Source organism: Diabrotica virgifera, chromosome 6 (genome assembly GCF_917563875.1).
Source record: "Diabrotica virgifera virgifera chromosome 6, PGI_DIABVI_V3a".
Taxonomy (NCBI): Eukaryota; Metazoa; Arthropoda; class Insecta; order Coleoptera; family Chrysomelidae; genus Diabrotica; species Diabrotica virgifera.
The window spans coordinates 54,523,874-54,546,122 of NC_065448.1; the positions used below are offsets into that span (position 1 = coordinate 54,523,874).

Here is a 22,249-nt window from a genome sequence, read left to right on the forward strand (position 1 = left end):
TTTTTATTTCTTCGGTCTGATTTTTTTTATTTAATTTAGTGATTTGTCCTAGACTATCTCTTTTACTTGCTTTATTCTTGTTTGTGCCACTGTAATTATTGGTTCTCCTTGTTGACTGGTCATGGCTTTTGTTTTACTGTAAGCGATGTTCAGTCCCATCTTTGTCGATTCACTATCTAGTGCTTCCATCATTCTTGGTAATTCTTCACTATTTTCTGTTTTAATACAATATATATACTTACAAGTCAAAAGTGACATTTGGAAAAATTGTGTAGCTCAAGTTCAAGTAAAATTATCTTGCTTTGTCACCAATATTAATGTCTTCTTCTTTTTTTCCTTCTTCTTCTTCTTGTGTAGACATGACTGTCTGTTTTTCAATGTGGCTCCAGTAAGTTGTCATTCCATCGTTTTCGTGGTCTTCCCACTTAGTTTTGGATCCCGCGTATGAAAAAAAAGTTGATTAATAGCAAGCTGAAAATTTTTTAATAGCTTAAGGGTGTGTAGTTGGAGAAACTTTGATATATGGGAACACTGGAATAGGGGAAGTTTTAATTGTGGAACAGGTTAAAAATTTGGAACGGCCAGACCACGAAAACGGCACATGTATTTTGTCCGACAGAACAGACTTAAACTCTCCGAACAGAGATTAAACTCTCATGCAAAAATCAGCCTACTATTTATCACCAAATGGGCGTTTTATTGAGTGGAACATGTAGAATATGTCAAATGACAGGAATTATGACAGCTGATAAATAGCAGTCTGATTTTTGCATGAGAGTTTAATCTCTGTTCGGAGAGTTTAAGTCGGACCGTTCCAAATTTTTAACCACAATTAAAACTGCCCCTGTTACAGTGTTCTCATATATCACAGTTTATCCGACTAGACACCGTTTAAGCTATTAACAAATTTTCAGCTTACTATTAATCAACTTTTTTTTTCATACGCGGGATACAGACCTAACTGATCGTCTTCCTATTGGGGAACCGTCTCTCGCCGTCCTTACTACTTTGTTTTTTGTCATTTGGCTCATGTAGTTGTTCCATTATACTCTTCTGCTTTTTACCCAGTTATTGATGTTGTCCACCTTGCATATCTGTCGTATACCTGCACTTCTACCTCTTCCCATATCCCATCGATTTTTCAAAGTATTTTCATCTCTGCTGTTTCTAGCATTCTTTCTGTCCTTTCTGTATCAAGTCGTGTTTCTGCCGCGTATTTATGTCATTATTGGTCTGATAACTGTTGTGTAAATTGCGCCTTTCACTTCTTTTCCAATATTGGTGTGGTAGTTATAAACACGACAAGTGTCGAATCAAGTTCTGAACACACGGATAGTGATATATTTCAACTTGTCAAAAATATGTCCTATGTATAGTATTTTTACTACAAAAGCGATATTACGTAGGTCAAAATTTTTGACGTGAGAGAACTGTCAAAACATTAGAATGTGAATTTTCATTATTGCCATGTTTATTATAAACATGGATATAATGAAGAGTCACATTCTAATGTTTTGACAGTTCTCTTACGTCAAAAATTTTGACCTACGTAATATCGCTTTTGTAGTAAAAATACTATACAGTAGTAAAAGTGATCTCTTCATTAGTCATGAATTAGACAATTCGACTGGAAGAGGAATTGCTCGTTTTCATGAATTTTATGTGTATATTCAAAGTGTAGTCTTATTTCTTTAGTTCTCAAATTAATAAGCACGTTAAATTTCATTTGTATTATGTATTTTTAATTATCTTTGGTGTCAATTTCATAAAGAAATGTGAACAGTTAACAACATTATTACTGTTTAACAAATATTGAACCATAATTTAAAAATAAAAGTTTACTCATTAATTTCTATTGCGCCGCCTATGTTTTACAAACGGTGCCGACAATCGGTGTCGAATTTTGTTTTTATACTGGTCCAACTGACATCGTAAGAACAGTACATGTACACTCACCGGCACAAAATTCCGCCATCCAAAATTTTTGATTAAGTTTGACAATTTATAATTTTATTATTTGTACTCCGATTTTCAAGATTCTTGCATCAGTTTATAGGTACATGTTTTGGAGTCGTTTGTTTCTATTTCGGTAACTAAAATTTTTTGCTTGGATGGCATTATACGAGGGTGAATGGAAGCATTGTATTTTCTCCTAATTTTAAAAAATTCTGTGGATAGATTGGAGGGCTGATTTTGTTACATACTCCTTTTTATATTATCCTGGAGATATTCCTTAAAATTTTACTTTTTGAATTATCCGAATATCTTTTTTCTTGTAAGAGCTGTACAATTTTTTGCAAATAAAAACACTGACTCATAAACATAAATATCTTAAATAGAGGTTGGACTGATAAGGTTAGAATGGCCTGCATGCAGCCCAGATCTCAATCCTATTGAGCATTTATGGGATGAATTAAAATTAGTTATTCTCTCCTAGGCCTCCAGAAAATTGGGTAAAGTTATGGCTCTGGTAGAGGAATATCGGGCTATTCCCCAGGTAAGGATAACACACCTGGGGTAGCCTTTTTGCTGCGCTACCCACATTAAAGAGCTGAATTGTTTGTTATTTCAGGCCTTACTGCAAAGGACTTGTGAGGACTGTGTTGCCAGTAGGGATGGTTCTTACAGGTTGAAGAATGGATGAGGTCACAGAATATACAGCAAAGAAAGAATACACAACTTTTTATTTACGATTTTTATATTATACAGTGCTAGTCAAAAGTCCGTACCCCCCCTCGTATCTTTTGAACGGTTATACCTATAATAGTGAAATTTGGAGGGAGGAAATAAACGGACGTAAGCTTCTTAACTAGTCATGACAGGTGACGTAATAGTGACAGATGACGTTACAGAGCCACTGTGAGCGATAATTTTAAATGGGACCTTATGGCAAGTGATACCTCGTTTGAAAGGTATTGAAAATACCTAATTCAGTCATACTAATTTTGTTTGAGTTTAAGCTAAATTTGATGTACAAATGAAATAAATATAAAATTGTAGTTTCGCATTTAATTAATACAAATTCAAAATTCCGCCTATAATTACTTGTCAAACAGGTTGACGTTGACGTGAAAACTACTAGAGAATTAAAAAACGTCAACATTTTTGACAAAAAATCCATAAGCGGACATTTGAATTTTTATTAATTAAATTCGAAACTACAATATTATATTTATTTAATTTATTCACCAAAATCAAAATAAACTTAAACCCAAAAAAAAATAGTATGACTGAATAGGTATTTTAAATACCGTTCAAACGAGGTATCACTTGCCATAAGGTCCCATTTAAAATTATCGGTCACAGTGGCTCTGTAACGTCACCTGTCACTATTAAGTCACTTGTCATAACTAGTTAAGAAGCTTACTTCTGTTTATTTTCTCCCAAATTTCACTATTATAGGTATAACCGTTCAAAAGATATGAGGGGGGTACGGACTTTTGACTAGCACTGTATAATTAGAGATTTAAACGTGAGGCTCAACATGGCCGTCGCCGTTTGCACTATGAATGAATCAAAAGACCTTTTCTGTCGTGATAATTTGAAAATATAATTAGTGAAAATGCCCGCGTTTTTATGTGAAAACTATCGCGGAACGCGAGAGACGATCTAGTCTGATGTGAGTAAGAATGACTACTACTGCGTTGTGTGACATATTATTTATTATATGTTTTATTAGCCGGAGGCTGACGAGCTTACAAGAAATTAGAGCAAATAATGATTTTACACTAAGAAAAAGATTAATGTAAATTAAAATTAAATATTTTTATTATTTTTGCAACGTTTTGCAACGAAATTGAAGATGGTTATTCATTTTTGATTTACATTTACTCTGATTGGAGTACGTAGGGAACCATTCTCGTTGGAACTTTACCGCGCTGAGCAGATGGGACGTGAATTGTAAATTGTAGAATTCCCTCATCTTCCTTAGTCTCAGTATCCGTATGGCTTGCAAATTGTAGAAGCCTCGGAGGTGTAACCAGAGAAGGTTCCCATTGTTTTCATTCTGGTGGGATGTAGAATAGCATTATGTTGTTTTACATTCCATTAGAGTGAAAACTTAGTCTTTTTGTTAGCAGTTGCCGCTAGGGCATCTATGCCATTTCGTTCGTTGCAATCCGGGACTGCACGCTGGGGTTTGTTTTGGTTGGATCAGAGAGAGCAGCATATGTGCCTCCTGATGAGAGATTAATAAGTTTCGAAACCGGTAGAGGTGCTTGATGCACTCTCTGATTGGACTAGAATATGGTTCGGCTGTATTTTCGTTTTGCAACGAAATTGAAGATGGTTATTAATTTTTTTTTATTATTTTATATATTTTAAAATTAATATTATGTTTCTGGAACAACATCTTTATTCGATGCCAAACAGATTGCGAGCAGTCGTTGCAGCGAGAGGTGGACATACCCACTATTGAATTGTTTTGTTGTTAATTTTGTTTTGTGTTGTTAATTTTAGTGCGTTTGATATTTTTAATTAAATAAATCTTCAAAGCAGTGTTTTCATTTACAACTCTTAAAAGAAAAGAGATATTCGGATAATTCAAAAAACAAAATCTTAGGAATATCTCCAGGATAATACAAAAGGAGTATGTAACAAAATCAGCTTTCCACAGAGTATTTTTCCACAGAATTTTTTAAAGTTAGGAGAAAATACAACGTTTCTATTAACCCCCGTATAATGCAATCTAAGCAAAAATCTTTTGTTACCGGAATAATAATAAACGACATGAAAACATGTACCTACAAACTGATGCAAGAATGTTGAAAATCGGGGTACAAATACTAAAGTTATAAATTGTCAAACTTAATCAAAAATTTTGGGTGGCGTAATTTTGTGCCAGTGAGTGTATAATATCAATACACAAAATAATGATTACCGAAATATAAATCACAATAAATAATATCTGTCGTTTGTAAAAACACCAACAATTTTTTTTCATAATTGAGAACATGACTGGTTCTTTTTGAAATTAATATTTTTCTGAAGCTATGTTGTATGGGATGAAAAGCTGTATGTTAAACAAATACCGAAGTTAGAACAGTTTGAGGTACTACAGACGGATGCTCAAAATATCGTGGATTCGAATATTACTTTAAAATAAATTTATTTGACGTTTCCAAAATTTATTACTTTAAAATAAATATTATGACGTTCTCAAAATACAAAACGTTAATAAATTAAACAATTTTGTTAATTAATTTAATTTTATTTGACTCATTCATACTGATATTTCAGACATATATTATAGATTTTAAAGTAGATGACTTTAAAATATTATGACATTGTCAATATTTTTGAATTGCGTTCCTGGGGCGACTTTACTGGAAGATAGTTCATTCGACTGCTTGAACTCAACTTTAACTTGAGAATACCGTCAGAAAAATCATACCATTTGATTTGTCTTTAATAAAGCAACAACATGCAATGATGACAGTAAAATTCTCCTTAGTGATCCCAAGTAAATCATGAGGGAAAACCAGGAAAAACCTCATGGTACTATCCCGACATCTACTCTCAATATTAACATCAAACTCTGATTTTACATGTATGTTGTTTTAAAAACATAAATGAAAATACATATGTAGTGATATTTTCTTTCTATGGATTTCCTCTTTTAATATTGGGTAACCAGATCCTACTGCATTCTACCGAGGAATTTGTGACACAATTCGTTACATTTAACATAATTAGATCCGCTTCTTTGTATGGTAGATTATGTGTTCTCAATATGGCCTTTCGATTATTTCTTGCGAACGTTATAGGATCCCGTTCTAAGTTGTTCTGTTTCATTCATGTTTAACAAATGTTTGTCCTCTAAAAAAGAATTTTCGTTACAAGTAATTTTGGCTCTATCGTATCAAGATTTAAGAATTCCTTTTTTAATATTGATGTTGTGATGATTTGTAATTTAGATATCTGTTGGTGTGTGTTGGTTTTTTATACACCTGCATCTCATATCCAGTATCCTTTGAAATTAAAACATCGAGGAAAGGTAGTGTGTTATTATACTCCTTTTCAACGGTAAATGTTATTGTCTCTTCTTTATCGTTTATATTATTCAGAAATGTATCCAACTACTCTGATCTATACTCATATAGACTCACCATACTGTGAGTTTTAAATTTTGTTTAAAAATAATATTTGTTTCGAAATCTTCCATAAATATATTCGCTAATAATGCAGATAAAGCTCAAAACTATTGACAATATACAGGGTGTCCCGAAAAGATTAGTCATAAATAAATTATACCGCACATTCTGGGGTCAAAAATAGTTCGATTGAACCTAACTTACCTTAGTACATATCTGTTTTTAAATAAAGTTACAGCCCTTTAAAATTACAAAATGAAAATCCATTTTTTTTTATTATAGATTAGAAAACTATTAGAATTTTTTTATTGAAAATGAACACGTATCATTCTTATGGCAGGTACATCTTAAAACAAAATTATAGTGAAATTTGTCCACCCCATAAAAATTTAATGAGGGTTTTGTTCCCTTAAAGTAATTAATTATTCGTCAGTTAAACACAACGTTTTTAAAACTTTTTTGCCCTCAGTATTTTTTCGATAAGCCAGTTTTTATCGAGATGCGGCTTCTTTTTTAATATATTTACATGAAAATTGTATGGCTGTTTTGTTCCTTTAAACCCCCCAAATGTTTGTGTACGTTCCAATTAAAATATTATTGTGGTACCATTAGTTAAACACGGTGTTTTTAAAACTTTTTTTGCCTCTTAGTGTTTTTTTGTTGTCACTTTTTATCGAGATGTGGCTTCTTTTTTAAAATATACCTGAAAATGCAAATTACAAATAAATTTTCAGATTATTAACAGGTCTCTATAATCGTACTTACCATATACAAATATGTGGTAAATTCGACAAATATTTTTAAAATATCTCGATAAACACTGGCTTATCGAAAAAGTAATAAGAGGCAAAAAAGTTTTAAAAACATTGTATTTAACGAATGGTGCCACAATAATAATTTAATTGGAACGTATACAAAAGTTTGGGGGGGGGGGAGGGTTTAATTGAACAAAACTCTCATAAAATTCTCATAAGATGCTGTTGCCATGAGAATGCCACATGTCCATTTTCAATAAAAATCTCTAAAAGTTTTCGATATATGAAAAAAAAAACGATTTTCATTTTGTAACTTCAAAGGGCTGTAACTTTTTTTGTGTGCATCATTGTATATAGGTAAGTGGGGCTTCAATCAACCTATTTTTGACCACAGAATCTGTGGTATAATTTATGGCCAATCTTTTCAGGACACCCTAGTTTAAAATCTAAAATATGTCTGAATTGTCGATATTATTAGAAGAATTTTTTACCCAACATCAAAAACAAAATTTATGTAATTTATTAATGTTTTGTGTTTTGAAAACGATAAGTAAAAATCGAAAAGTCAAATAAACTTATTTTAAAGTAAAATTGGGACTTTTAAGAGATATATTATAATTATATTCCAAGAGAAATAGTAAATTAACCATAATTTTAGCCAAAAATACGTTTACTTTGAAGTTTCAATTTCTACTTCGGAAATTGTTCTTAACATACCTTTGAAAAATAATATTTCCAAATTGAGAATCCAAGCATCAAACTTAACGTATTTTCAATTAAAATTTTTGTTAATTTCCATTAAAGACAGTAAATATTTGATCAAATCCATAACATAATTCGTCCTGCTATTAGTTGCCAGGCATGTTTGACGATACTGACAGAAGTTATAGGAAAAGTAAGTTTTAGTTATTATTATATGCTATTATTCTAAACTTCATAATCGGCAACGAAAGTACACTACTCAACAATTGAAGTGGATAATTTTAAAATTCCTAAAATTAACATATAAAACTATTTTTAAAATAATTGCCTGTAACTCTATATGCTATCTTTATTGCCAATATTTATTGCATGTGGTTTTTTTCTCCCTATTCTTATCGGCCCTTATCTCGTACAAAGAGAGAAATGTTGTTCCAAACATGAATATATCATTCGTATAAAAGTGCTTGTTTTGGCTTTACCAGTTGTCAGTAAGTCAAGAAATCTATTTATCACAAAAACATTATGCCGCAAAGACGTTTAGAACTAGTGCAGCTCGAGCAATTAGTTCGTTGGATCCAACAAGGCATAACTCAACAAGAGGTTGCTATGAGGCTAAATGTGTCGCAAAGTGTGATAAGTCGTGCATTGAATCGGTATGTAGCAACTCTATCTACAACATACAGGCATGGAGGAGGAAGAGAACGATCTACAACTCGTCGGCAAGACCGTTTTGTAGTTCTGACGGCAAGAAGAAACCCAACATTCACGGCTTCCAGAATTAACAGTATCTTCAGGCATGCTACTGGACGAGCGATTTCCAGTCAAACTGCCAGAAGACGGTTACATGCATCAACTTTAAGGGCTAGACGGCGCGGTACCTATCCACGACTAACTAGGGAGCAGCGTGCATGCAGATATCGCTGGGCGATGGAACACTATCAGTGGAATTTCAAAAATTGGTGGAATTGTCTCTTTACTGACGAGTCCAGATTTCGTTTGTATACGAATGATGGCCGAATATTGGTGTGGAGGGAAAGAGGACAGCGTTACAATGAAAATCTGAGAGTCCCAACCACTCTTTTTGGAGGTGGATCCGTTTGCGTGTGGGGAGGCATATGTTTTGACGGTCGCACGGACTTAGTCGTCTTAATTAATGAGACAATGACTGCTACACGATATCGAGACAGAGTCATAGTACCAATAGTTGTTCCATTTTTTGGTGCAATAGGCGAACAATTTGTTCTGATTGATGATAATGCTCGCCCTCACCGTGCGAGAATTGTCAACGAGTGTATATAAGCTCATGGCATTACAATAATGGAGTGGCCACCGTGTTCACCTGATATGAATTGCATTGAACATGTTTTTGTCGAAATGTCTAGGCAACAAAACAGGCTCCTTCAACCGCCCCAAACCTTAGATCAGTTGGCCAATACATTACGCGCGATTTGGGAACGTATACCGCAGCAGTTCATCAATAATTTAATAAGAGGTCTTCCAAATAGAGTTAGAGCGCTAAGGCGACACAGAGGTGGACCCACACACTATTAATTTTTCTTTTCGGGATATTAGAAATTGAGCAGGAATAGAAATTTTAGGTTGTTTATTTTACAATTTTTGTTTATTTTCTATTTTTTTTTCTTAAAGAATTTCTTTCTTTCGGTTCATCTGTATGAAAATACGAAGTAAAAATAAATCTTTATTTATATCACTCCATTTTTCTATTTGACCTTATGAACAAAAAATAAAATACACATTTTCATAATATCCACTTCAATTGTTGAGAAGTGTAAAATAATTCAAGAAGAAATATAAATAACCTACCTTAAGTAATAATACTGCATCAGTGTCCAAATCTCTAAAATGGATCTTATGTTCTACGCTGCTTGATACATTCGATGTAGACGCTTTTCGCTTATTACTTTGTGTGGCGATAGTCGAATTCACTGTATCATCTGCTTCAACGGTGGCGGACGTTTTAACTTTTTTCTTGGGATTTTTGGCTCTCGTGTCGCTTTTTACGATAACATTTTTGTTTGCTTCTTGATGTAGATCGAAGTAACTAGCAGGAAATTTGTGATTCGGAGATTGGGCTAAGCATTTACTAAGATTACTTTCCACTTCAAGTAAATTCTGAAAAAGCGAAATTTTTGTTAACATAGAAGTTGTTCGAAGGATATTTATCTATGATACAGCAATTTTACATTTTTTTACACATTAGGCAAAATACAAAACGTCAAAATATAATAAATTCGGTAAATTTAAGAAATGGATCAAGAATTTACAAGATTTACAAGATATTTTGATAAAGATTACTATTACCAAAATGGAAAATACAAATACTGTACCCGTGTAAGTGAAAATTTACATAAAAGATTAGCTACAAAAGAAGAAAACTAATGTACGAACACACTCAAAAAGAAAAAACTTTAATAATAACTTGGACATGTGGTAAGAAGACGGGATAAAAGCAGAACTTCTTGGTTAAACAACTTTGTGGAGATTGATTTGGTCTTCCATCAAGCCAACTATTCAGAGCAGCTGAAAATAAAGTCAAGGTTTTCATATTAAGAGGCATGTACATATATTAAGTCCAACCATAAGCCACCCATCGGTAATTTTCGTTTAAAACTTAAAAAAACTACACAAACCCTAATACTATAAGATATGATTTCAAACAACTATGTACGAGATAATGATACAAAACAACAAATACAAATAAACAGAAGACATTGGGAGAGTGTTAAACCAATACCCGCGACCGAAAATAACAGAAAAGAAAAAACCAAGGATAACCGACAGTATATTACAGACGATGGGCAGAAAAAGAAAATCTAAAGGAAACTTAATAGATCATTTGTGAAGGTGGCAGTTTCCAAAAAGTAGTGGACTAATGAAGAAATATGTGTCTTACTAGATTCCATCCGGAACCATAGAAATTTGTGGTACCCAACAAATGGCAACTTTAAAAATATAATTAAAAAAAATGGATTCCCTACAAAGAAATGGCTCAATTTTTTGACACCAACTGGATAGAAATTAAACGGAAAATTAAAAACAATTTCACAATACCAACGTGAAAGGAATAATAATAAGAATAATAAGAATATTTATTTCGAAAATTGTACATACATATATACATAGACACATACATATACGCAGAGCGAAATATTCGACAACATAAAAAACTAAATTAATTTACTGTTTTGAAATTTTTTTTTGTGTCACTTTTGGGTGATTATTTTTTACAGTACTGCAAAATTCCCCCCACTTAGAAAATCCTTGTGACGGTTAAAATCGAAACGACTTATTCCTACACCACTAGGCCAAAAAGATGGATCATATAAAATATCTTTTTTCTTGAGAGATGCTGTTACGACAAACGCTTTTAATCGATTTTCATCCGATGGTAATTCCTTCACTTGTACTATTTCGCTTTCAAACTCCACGTTATTTTTAATATACTGTTTAATCACCTCTTCAGTTGCGGCCCTTTTTACTCTATTTATGTAGAGCCATACTTTACGCAAATACTAGCATTTGCAGATGATGTTGACATAATCGCAAGATCAAGAAGAGAAATGATAGAGGCATTCAATCAAATAGAACGAGCTGCACAAAATAGTGGCCTGAAAATCAACCAGAACAAAACAAAATATATGCAGGTAAGTAAAAACACAGAAATAAGGCAGCCACAAAATATAACAATAGGAGAATACAACATTGAGGGGGTAAAAAACTTTACATACTTGGGATCCCTAGTCACATCTGATAATAACGTAGCAGAGGAAGTGAAGAGGCGAATATTAATTGCCAATAAAAGTTATCATGGCTTAATTCGGCTGCTAAGATAATTCGGCAACAATCTATATTACTTAATTCGGCAACAGACAACGTCGCAAGGAAAACAAAATGCCAAATATACAAAACCCTAATAAGATCGGTACTCACATACGGCTCAGAAACCTGGACACTCACTAAAAGAGAGGAAACATTGTTAGCCACCTTTGAAAGAAAAATCTTGCGACACATATAAAAGGGCACAAAGGAAAATGGAATTTGGCGAAGAAGGTACAACTTTGAACTATACGAAATATACCAGGATCCAGATATCATAACATTCATTAAAATAGGACGGCTGCGTTGATGGGACATGTAGAAAGAACGGAAGAAGGCGAAATACCAAACAAAATATTCAAACAGATGCCAGTAGGAAAAAGAACAAGAGGAAGACCGAAGCTGAGATATTTAGAACAAATAGAAAATGATATAAAAACCTTAAAAATAAAAAACTGGAGAAAAAATGCACGAAACAGATCAGAGTGGAGAAGAATCCTGGAACAGGCCAAGACCCAGAAAGGGCTGTCGAGCCAATGATGATGATGATGATACTTTACGCTCCCCTCCTGAGAACTCCAATTCTTTATCATTATTGAAACTATTCCCCGTACCTATGTTTTTTCTTTGTCGTTTTCTTCTAACCACTGTTTGAAATTCTTCTCTAGTGTCTTCACGTTCTTCTGCGGATGCACCTTCGCTAACATTTTCCTTTTGTTCGCTATTTACCTTTTTTGAGGTTCCTTCTTACCTTGTTCATGTTTCATTGGTAAAACGTTTGGTTTTCTTATATTTGATTGTACACTTCTTGGAGGCACTTGTTTGATAAAAGTTGGTACACTGCTGATAGGTGTAGTAGCCACTTCCGCGAAAGTTTGTTTACATTTGAGATTAGCATTTTCATGTTCCAATCTCCTAATCATATCTAACAATAATTCGTTATTTAGGGCTAACATTTTATTTTTATCCTTTACTTCATCGACCAGTTCCCTTAAATACTTGTTTTCAACTGCTAACACTAATTGTTTACCGTTTTTGTCGTCCGGTTTTTTCACCACTTGACAACATGTTATTTTAGTTTCATCCAAAAACTTGATTTCTGGACACCTTTTTGCGCAACTTTGGTGATAAATCGATAAACAATTTATACACACACATACTGAGCACTATTTTGTATTACAACATTTCATATTGCCACTATTTTTATTATTTTTATCACCATCTTCCGACACACAATCATCGTCGGCCGCCATGTTTTGCCCGAAAGGAAGAACGATAAAAAAAATGATGCGCTGATCTGGCCAGTCAGCAATCTTATAGTTTTGGCCAAGAAACGCAATAGCGTCCAATAACCCACAAGGTGGGATGGAACTAGAGAGAAAGAGAGAGAGAGAGAGAGAGAGAGAATGAAAAAATTTGGCGCAAGACAGAGTTTTACACCCAAATTGTTTGGTTGTAACGCAATGAGTTTTATGCATGACTATGACAGAAATGCCTTTTCTCTAAGGAATTTAGTATCGACTAGACACATTCAAGAATAAAATCTTCTCTAAATATGCTGATTGATTTGTTATTGAAGAAAAAACTGTACTTTGACTTTGTGACAACCAGTGGAAAAACATCGAAAATCAAAAACAATACTCGAACAAAACATAGTTCGCTTGATGGAAACAAGAGTTGATTTTGTTTCAGTTTTTGGCGGAAATCCGCCATAAGGAACAGAACGGAAATTTTTCAAAAATATATTTTTTTTATATAATAGATTTCCATCAATTAAAGAGCAAATAAAAATAAAAAATAGAAAAATAATTAAGTCAGGACATACCCCTAATCTTTGTATAACGCGCATCCGTAACTTCTTATCTTTTTGGGTAACAAATCCACTGATCAGTTCTCTAAACCAATTAGCAGAGTGAAACAAACAGTCTGCCACCTGCTTTATCTGGTCAGAATCGAAATAGTCCACATCGTCAAACCGTGGTAAGATTACGGCAGATCCCAATAAAGCATCTATCGTTGAAAGATTGCCATCTTGTTGACGATAATGAAGTAATCTCAACAAACGGAAACGCGGAGCTAAAACCAAAATAGCAGGATTCTTCTTCAAGGTTAGTTCGCCAATATTTATGCCCATCGGTGAATCCACTTCAGTTGACCTAAAGAAAAATAAAATCTAGCATTAAGATTAAATTTTATATCTAGTATATACACACACCCAAACTTATATGGAATCATCTGATATTTCTTACTATTCCGTGCGAATTTAAAAAAATGAAGACACGACGTCAAACAATATTTATTTTAAAGCAATTTAATAACAAATACATAACAATTAAATAAAATAATAAAGTATTTAACAAACAAATTGAAAGTAGTTGTTTTAAAGTCAATAGCATACACAATTTCAATGTAAAATGAATAATGTTTAACTTGTTTTTATTTTTTTTTTGTATTTTGTGGTAGTCAGTGTTATCACCTCTAGTCCTTATGCAAGCTTCAGTTTGCGTGAGCACGCTACTAATCAAATTATCAACATTTTGTTGTGGCAGGTTGCTCCATCCTTTAAAAGCAGCTTTAAGAGCAGCGGCGAGCTCTAATTTTTCTTTTAAGCATATCCCACAAATACGCTATAGGATTAAGCTCGGGTGAGCAAGCAGGCCACTCCAAACAAGGGATACCATCTGCTTCAATGATGTCTGTAGTCACTCTAATGGTATGTAGAGGTCCAATATCATGCAATAAAATTAAATTTTCTCCTGTTTCACCTCTCCAGAGCCTGACTACAGGTTATCAACATACCTGTGAGCAGTTTAAGTTGATTGGATGAAAATTAATGGAGTTCTTTTACGGATCACAATTCCTCTCCAGAACATTACACTTTCCCTTGTATATTTGTGAACATATCTGACAGTTTTCGTTCTTGCTTGTCTTCTTTGACCTCTAAGTACACGATTTCGTGGGTTATCTGATTTTCCATCTGATTACATTAAATCCTGACTGTTTTTGAAAATAGCACATTTTGTCAATTCCCAATGTTCCAGTTTTGGTGGTAAAGACACCAATTTAGGCGATCAATCTTGTGCTACCTGGATAACTCGGGAACCATAACTGTCTCCTGCTGTATACTTCTTGGTACGAACTCTTCTTCTTATCGTTTCAACTGAAACAGTTACACCTGTAGCTTCCAAAAGCTGCCTTTGGAGCTGCAGGTGAGAAATGGTTGGGTGTCTTCCAGCTAATTGGACAATTAAACAATCGTGGAGACCCGTTATTACCTTTGGCTACTTTCCCTTGCTTTATTTTTGAGATTTTCTAGTTCTTGTTACCTAGCATATGTTTTGGACAGAACGCCCTGTATTACGCCTAGCTCTGCAGCTATGTCCATCTGAGAACATTACTTTCTCCACAAGACCAATAATCTTTTCTCGTTGTAAGTTCTATAACCCCACATGAGGCATACTTTCGTTTTTGTACGCAAAAGTTAGTTTATTTATTTTCGTTCAACTTGCAACTCAAGCAAATAATCTATACCGTACCGGGCTGTACTATCTGATTGTCTTTTATATTTGTTTATTTTCAATAAAAACCTTTAATCTTCGCAACAATAACTAGTTTTTCAAAAGAAATAAATATTACTTTGAAATACATGATGATTCCATATAAGTTTGGGTGTGTGTATATCGCAACGATGGTAGGCAAAATAAAAGAAAAACCAGAAATCTAAGAAACACTATTAGAAGGTAAACGGGGAGAACTAGAATCATGACAATCTGTGCTTTGCACACTGCTGCTCTGAAAAGATTTGTGGTTGTTGTTTTGAACCACGTATATAGATTTTTCAGCCAGGAAATCCTTCGTCTTCCTGGTCCTAGTTTTCCTTCTTCTTTTCCCTATAAGATTAGTTGCAGCAGTCCATATTTCTAGCTGTTCCTCATGATGTGACCGAGGTATTCGATTGTGACTATTTTTATTGTGGATGACAGCTGTTTTTCTTTTTACACTCTAAACAGAACACCCCGATTAGTAACAATATCGGTATAATATATCTTTAGGATTCGACGATAAAGCCACATTTCGAAAGCCTCAATTTTCTTGCAGATGCAGTCTGTGAGAGTCCATGACTCAATTCCGTACAACAGTATATGAAAGATATAACATCGTACTAACCTGATTACTTTTATGGATATTGATAAATCATAACATTTGAATAGCTTAGCCATTTTTTGAAATGCAGATCTTGCTTTATCTATCCTACATTTGATTTCTATAGAATGGTACCAATTTTTATTGACGTTCGTACCAAGGTAAGTGTAGGTATATTTTTACTCTTTATATTTGTTGACCGTTTACACTGATTTGACCAAATTGCTGTTCCTTCTTAGATATCATTACATTTTGATTTCTTAGTGTTTAGTGAAAGTCCATATCTCTGACTTACTTCTGTGATTATATTCATTAACTCCTGGGGGCATTCGGAATTGTCAGCGAATACCACAGTGTCGTCTGCGTTTTTTATAGATAGTGATGATACTCCGGTAATTAGAATTCCGGCTTTAACATCATCCACTGCTTCTTGAAAGATTTCGAGTATATGTTGAACAGCAGTGGTGATAATATACATCCCTGACGGATCTAGAATCTAGAGAACTAGAATACTTTGAGGAAACAATAAGAACATTCACTAAAGCAACCAAAGAAAGCAAAAGTACTTTTTTTATAATAAAACTAAAAGAGAGAAGACATACATATAAGAGAAGTTATACAACAAAATAAAGGACATAAAAGAAACTATGTGGAAGGAGAAAAGGGAAAATGTAAGAAGGAAAATTGTACTGAAGGGGTAGAAGCAAGAGCAAGAAAATTAGCAGAATTCTCCAATGTAAATTTGGAATTTGTCAAAATGGGAATAAGAGAAAAAACCAAATCTACGAGAAAGAAACAGTTTTAACCCTTAAATGCCCAATCGGGGTCACTATGGGACCCCAGACATACATTTTTGGCTATAATATCTTTATTTGAAACATTTGGCAACCGCGCAATCAGGTATTTGTGTGGACGTGTCTCCTACGTTTTCTGTTAGTATACCACGAACATTCGTGAGGTGCAGTGGTCTGTAAGAGAGATTTAGATAAGTGGGGTCTCGCTGTGACCCCGATTGGGCATTTAGAGGCACCAGAATATTTTTATTATTTTTAACATTTTTCGTCAGTTTACATTGAAAAATGGACCGTAAGAGAATGAAAATGACAATAAGCGACCAAGAACATGAAAAAATTATCCGAAATATAGAAGAAGGGATATCAGACTCCGATTTCGACTATGAGATTACCGACGAATCAGATAGCGAAGAGCAAGATGTTTTTGAGGAAAATGTTTCGGAAACTGAGGACAATTTAGAAGTCAACAGTGACGAGGAATCAGATGCAGAACCTACCGAAGTGGACGATAATATTAGTGAGGTTAGTGGTCCAACATATACATCCAAATCTGGAATGCAGTGGAATAGCCTACCTTTCGTGAGATCCAAGAGGCAACAAAAAAATATTATAAATGTACATCCAGGCTTAACAAACTATAGTAAAAATTCCAACACGTTTTTAGACTATTTCAATTTATTTTTGACCGAAGAGATGAAGAATGTCATATGCCTTCATACTAATGAAGAAGCTGTTAGGCGTTATCAAGAGTGGAACGAAAAACATCCGAATAACAAAAAAGAGTGGACGGTACTTACCAACAATGAACTGGATAGCTTTTTAGGAGCACTTATCAAAGCTGGTGCTTTAAGGTGTGGGAAAGAATCGACACGAGAGATATGGTCTACAGACACCTCAATACGCCGGTCATTTTTTACAGCCGCATTAGCTAGGAACCGATTTGAAGAATTATCGAGTTTCTTGAGGTTTGATGACAAAGTGACCAGGGTGGAGCGGAAGGAACAGGATAAGTTAGCGGCGATACGAGTAATTTGGGACATGTTCGTCTCTAACTGTGACAAAGCCTTTGAACCATACGAACATATAACCGTTGACGAACAGTTAGTGAGTTTTAGAGGAAAGTGTCCTTTTAGACAATATATAAAATCAAAACCTTGCCGCTATGGGATAAAAATTTGGGCTGCCGCGGATGTTAAAACATCTTATTTATCAAAACTTCAGGTGTACCTTGGAAAACTACCAGGTGGTACAATAGAGAAAAATCAGGGATTTCGTGTTGTGAAAGATCTGGTGGAACCATATCATGGCAGTTGGAGAGGAATTACAACTGACAACTTTTTTACCAGTGTTCCTCTTGCTCAATATCTTTTATCTAAAAACCTTACTTTACTTGGGACCGTCCGCAAAAATAAACCTGATACACCACCACAACTAAGTTTGACAAAAAGACCTGCGGAGTCGTTAATATTTGCTTTTACTAAAGAATTAGCTATGGTTTCGTACATACCTAAAATACACAGGATGGTACATCTTCTTTCAAGTCAACACGATAGTGATATAATTTGTCAAGACTCTCAAAACAAACCCTTGATGATTTTAGACTATAATAATACCAAGGGTGGTGTTGATAATGCCGACAAACTGATTAGGGAATATTCCTGTAAAAGAAGAACTGCTCGTTGGCCATTCAGGCTCTTTATGAATATTATAGACATATGTGCACTAAATGCCTATATTTTATACATTGAAAAAAATCCTGATTGGAAGAAAAATAATTTTTCACGAAGACGTATTTTCCTGTTACAATTAGGGGCTGAGCTTGCTCGAAACAACATGGAAAAAAGAGCGAAATATATAAAACATAAAGCCTATGTAAAATCTGCTCTAAAAGATTGTGGCATACCAATGGTAAACCCAACTACCGAAGTTGCAACTCAATCCGTCCATTCAGCTAAGAAACGTGCTCGTTGTTACCAGTGTCCGCGAAACTGTGACAGAAAAGTGAATACCGTTTGCTCTTTTTGCAAAAAATTTATATGCCAGGTGCACAGAAAAGAAGAAAAAACTATTGTATGTAAAAATTGCAACTAAAAGTTATATGCTTATATTATTATTTAATTTTAATTTTGTTCGAATTGAAAATAATTTGTTTCTAGAAAAGCCGTTAATTTTGTATGAAAAATAAATAAAAATTATTCAAATATGCTTAAAATTATTTTTAACCGTGTTTTCCTTTTAGTCAGTGCTAAATGACGTTACTAAATTGAAAATTTTAGTGGGGTCCCTAGGAGACCCCACATGGGCATTTATAGTTATTTTCATATCACGGGCATTTAAGGGTTAATAAAAGCAGGAGGAAAGCCCTACTTCGAAGTCATCAGACATAAAAAAATAAAGAAGATTTTGTACAACTGAGCATTTAAATAAATAATATTAGGAAAGGAAAAAGGAAATTGATCCCAGTCGTGAGACTGGGATCAAGGGTGGCAAATTTTAATATATTAAATCTAGACCCAGCAGTGAATTCAGAAGAACTAAAGTAATTATAAATGAAGAAGGAAAAATACCAATAAAATAAATGTTCTGTCTATCTGTTCCCAAGGAATAAGGGAAATTATTTTAACATAATATTTACGTAACATTCCATCGGTAAAGAAATAAATTTCTTAGTATCGTCATAATTTTTGTACAATATCACCGCACACATTTAATAATACCAAACCTTACCTATTTAGTGTATATTGAAAAGTCATTTCCAAATCGTTAATCGGTTGTGGTAAAGATTCGGAAATGTATATTTTTCTAAATTCTTCGGTAACGGTTTCATACAACCACGCCAAGAAAAACTTATCCAACTGATATTTTGAAATAAGCATTGATGCTAACTGATCATAGTACAGACCTATTAAATCGGGATATCCACTGCTGCAAGTATTAGCAAGTTCTAATAGGCTACCTAGAAAACAAACACAATTATTATGAAGCAAATTTAAAATACATTACTAATTTTAAAAAAGATGTTTATAAAAACAGTAAAACATTATGTATGTGTTGTTTTAACCTACTGGTTTTTAAATTAATTTTGATTAATATTGTAAAACATAAAAAATCAGTCAAAACCTTTAACATAGAAATTTAATCAAAAATTAACAAAATAAGTAACAATAATAAATAAAATCAAAGAAGATGCTGTATGTGTCCACCACCAACATCTCTACATAACGCAACTCTTCTCATTGAGTCTCTATTCTCTATTCTTTGTCCAAGATCTTCCAAATCCGCTACAGGAGTTTTAAAAATCGAATCACAGGGAATAAAATCACAGGAACGAGGAGGAATATAATAGGCGTATTTAAACTTATGACCCCATTATCGAAAAAGTCCATAATAAAATTCAAATTTTGCGGCGTTGTATGAATTCGAGTCCCGTATCGCTGAAAATATTTCTTCTATTAATTCATCATCCATCCACAATTTATACTTGGAGTTAAAATTTCTTAATGTTTTTTTTTCTCTGATTCTGGCCTTGGTTTAGAACTAGAACCTTTAGCCACGTAATTGTATAACTTATCACTAACTCAGGTGTAATGTGTAGTGTGTGTGTGTTGAGTAAGTGTCTTGTTACTTTGCAAAGTCGACGTCATTGTCTTTGCAAAGAGACGCTAATTGTATCCGAACGTCTGCGGTCCTTCCGGTGAGTACCGATCCCACAAGGACAGAAACTATTTTCGTTTATTAATTTATAATAAATGAAAAAATTCCTGACCCTGGTGAGATTCGAACTCACTACCATTCGGAACTTTAGATCCAAAGGTTAGGCGCTCTTACCACTGAGCCACAGAGGGGGTTTTCTTAATATGTAGTATCTTTCAACATTTAGAATCCCTTCGAAAATATGGGTCCTACAATACGTCGCTTGCTTATAGCAGCCCAAACTCCAAGTTCCTGTGGATATAAAGGCGTTTCAATAAAATAATGCAGGTTATCTGCACTCCACATCCTCATATTCTGATAATTTATGTACCCAGAAAGATGAAACCAACATTGTCAGTAAAAAAGGTTTACCCTAATACATCATCATTATTATTGAGATTGTTCAGAAACCAATTACACAAGGCTAGCCTTTGGGGATAGTCGTTTAGGGTGATTTCATGGAAGGCTTGTAAACGATACGGACGAAAATGTAAATCTTACTTAAGAATAAGCTGGCAAGTTCCATATGAAAGATCTACCTGTTGATGTAAATGCCGAATTAATGTATGTGGTTGATCTACAATAACTGTTCTGACCAGTTCAATGTTTTCTTCGGTTCGCACTTTTGGCCTGCCTGCCCCTGCTTGTGAGTTCGCTTCCCGTTTCTGTATAAACATCTACAACGCGACACAAACAGTTCTGCAAAACATTGGGAAATTCTTCAACAAAATCTTCAAAAACATCTCGGTTGGAGTAAACCAGTCTCCGTTAATTATTTGGCTATTTCTAAAATACATTTCCAGCATAAATCGCGTTCATCCGTGAAAACCATCTTTAATGATAATTTTGTTTACTAAATCTTGGAAAGTCAAAGATGACGTAAACTTATAAGTATATCTGAACCTAGTCAAAGTTGACGTAAACTGACAAGAATATCTGAATTAATGATAGGCGTTCGCTGTATATTTATCTCTGTACTTCAGAGCTCAGTATATTGACAATAATTTTGGATCAGTGGATAGTAATATAAATAAAAAGTACCTGCTTCTCGTGCTGGGCCTCTAGGCAAACTTGAAAGGCTTTTCATAGAAGTTTTAGGTAACTCACGAGTATCTTCACTCGAAATACGAGCTATGCTTCTTGCCATAACTACTGCAGCTATAATACCTCTAAAAACAATATTCCACTTATTATAAAAAATTATAACAGAAGTTTTAAAAAATCACAATAATAAATATTACTTGAAAGAGTAAAACATGTTTCAATTCGGTTAAAGACTTTGTTGGTTTGGTTTGTTAAGTTTAAACGGGGCGAAATGAGTACCGAGGATGTTGCACGCAGTGGACGCTCTAAAGAGGCTGTTACCAACGAAAACATCAAAAAAGTCCACAAAATAATGTTGGATGCCGGTAAAGTGAAGTTGTTCGAGATAACTGAGACTCTAAAGATATCGAAGGAACGTGTTGGATATATTGTGCATGCATAGTTAGGTATGCGAAAGCTCTGTGCAAAGTGGGTGCCGCGAGAGCTCACAATCGATCAAATACAACAACGGATTAATGATTCTGAGAAGTGTTTGAAGCTGTTCAATCGCAATAAAACCGAATTTTTGCGTCGATATGTTACAATGGATGAAACATGGCTCCATAAGTTCACACCGGAGTCCAATTAATAGTCAGCCGACTGGACTACACGTGATGAACCGACTCCAAAGCGTGGACAGCCACAACAATCGGCTGGCAAGGTTATGGCATTAATATTTGGAGATGCGCGTAATATAATATTCATCGACTATCTTGAAAAGGGAAAAACCATTAACAGCGACTATTGAATTACGTTATTGGAGCGTTTGAAGGTCGAAATCGCGAAAAAACAGCCCCATTTGAAGAAGAAGAAAGTGCTATTTCATCAAGAAAACGCACGGTGTCACAAATCAAAGAAAACGATGACAACTTTCATTAATTGGGCTTCGAATTGCTTCCGCAGTCATAGTATTCACCATATATGGCTTCCAGTGACTACCACCTGTTCGCTGACCTCAAGAGAATGCTCGCTAGAAAGAAATTTAGCACCAATGAAGAGATAATCACCGAAACTGGGGGTTATTTTGCGACTAGATACAATAATTTGTATTACAAAAATGGTATTGAAAAGTTGTATGACCGCCACAATCGTTGTATCACCCTCGAAGGAAACTATATTAACACATTGCGTGCCACGCCTTAATCGGTAT

At 34.2% G+C, this 22,249-nt stretch overlaps 2 protein-coding genes across 7 annotated transcripts in view; one reads left to right on the forward strand and one right to left on the reverse strand.

The window, feature by feature from the left end:
• LOC114343271 (heat shock protein 75 kDa, mitochondrial) overlaps positions 1–22,249 on the forward strand; it is a 331,103-nt gene that overhangs the window by 55,200 nt on the left and 253,654 nt on the right. The window lies entirely within an intron of this gene.
• Positions 1–22,249, reverse strand: part of LOC126886997 (Fanconi anemia group D2 protein) — a 262,663-nt gene that overhangs the window by 21,238 nt on the left and 219,176 nt on the right. For both annotated transcript variants that reach the window (XM_050654271.1, XM_050654269.1), the window contains exons 5-8: positions 21,058–21,185; positions 19,051–19,279; positions 13,212–13,542; positions 9,374–9,682 (exon numbers count right to left, since the gene is read on the reverse strand). In XM_050654271.1, coding sequence (XP_050510228.1) covers positions 9,374–9,682; positions 13,212–13,542; positions 19,051–19,279; positions 21,058–21,185 — 997 coding nt within the window. The remainder of the gene's footprint in view (positions 1–9,373; positions 9,683–13,211; positions 13,543–19,050; positions 19,280–21,057; positions 21,186–22,249) is intronic.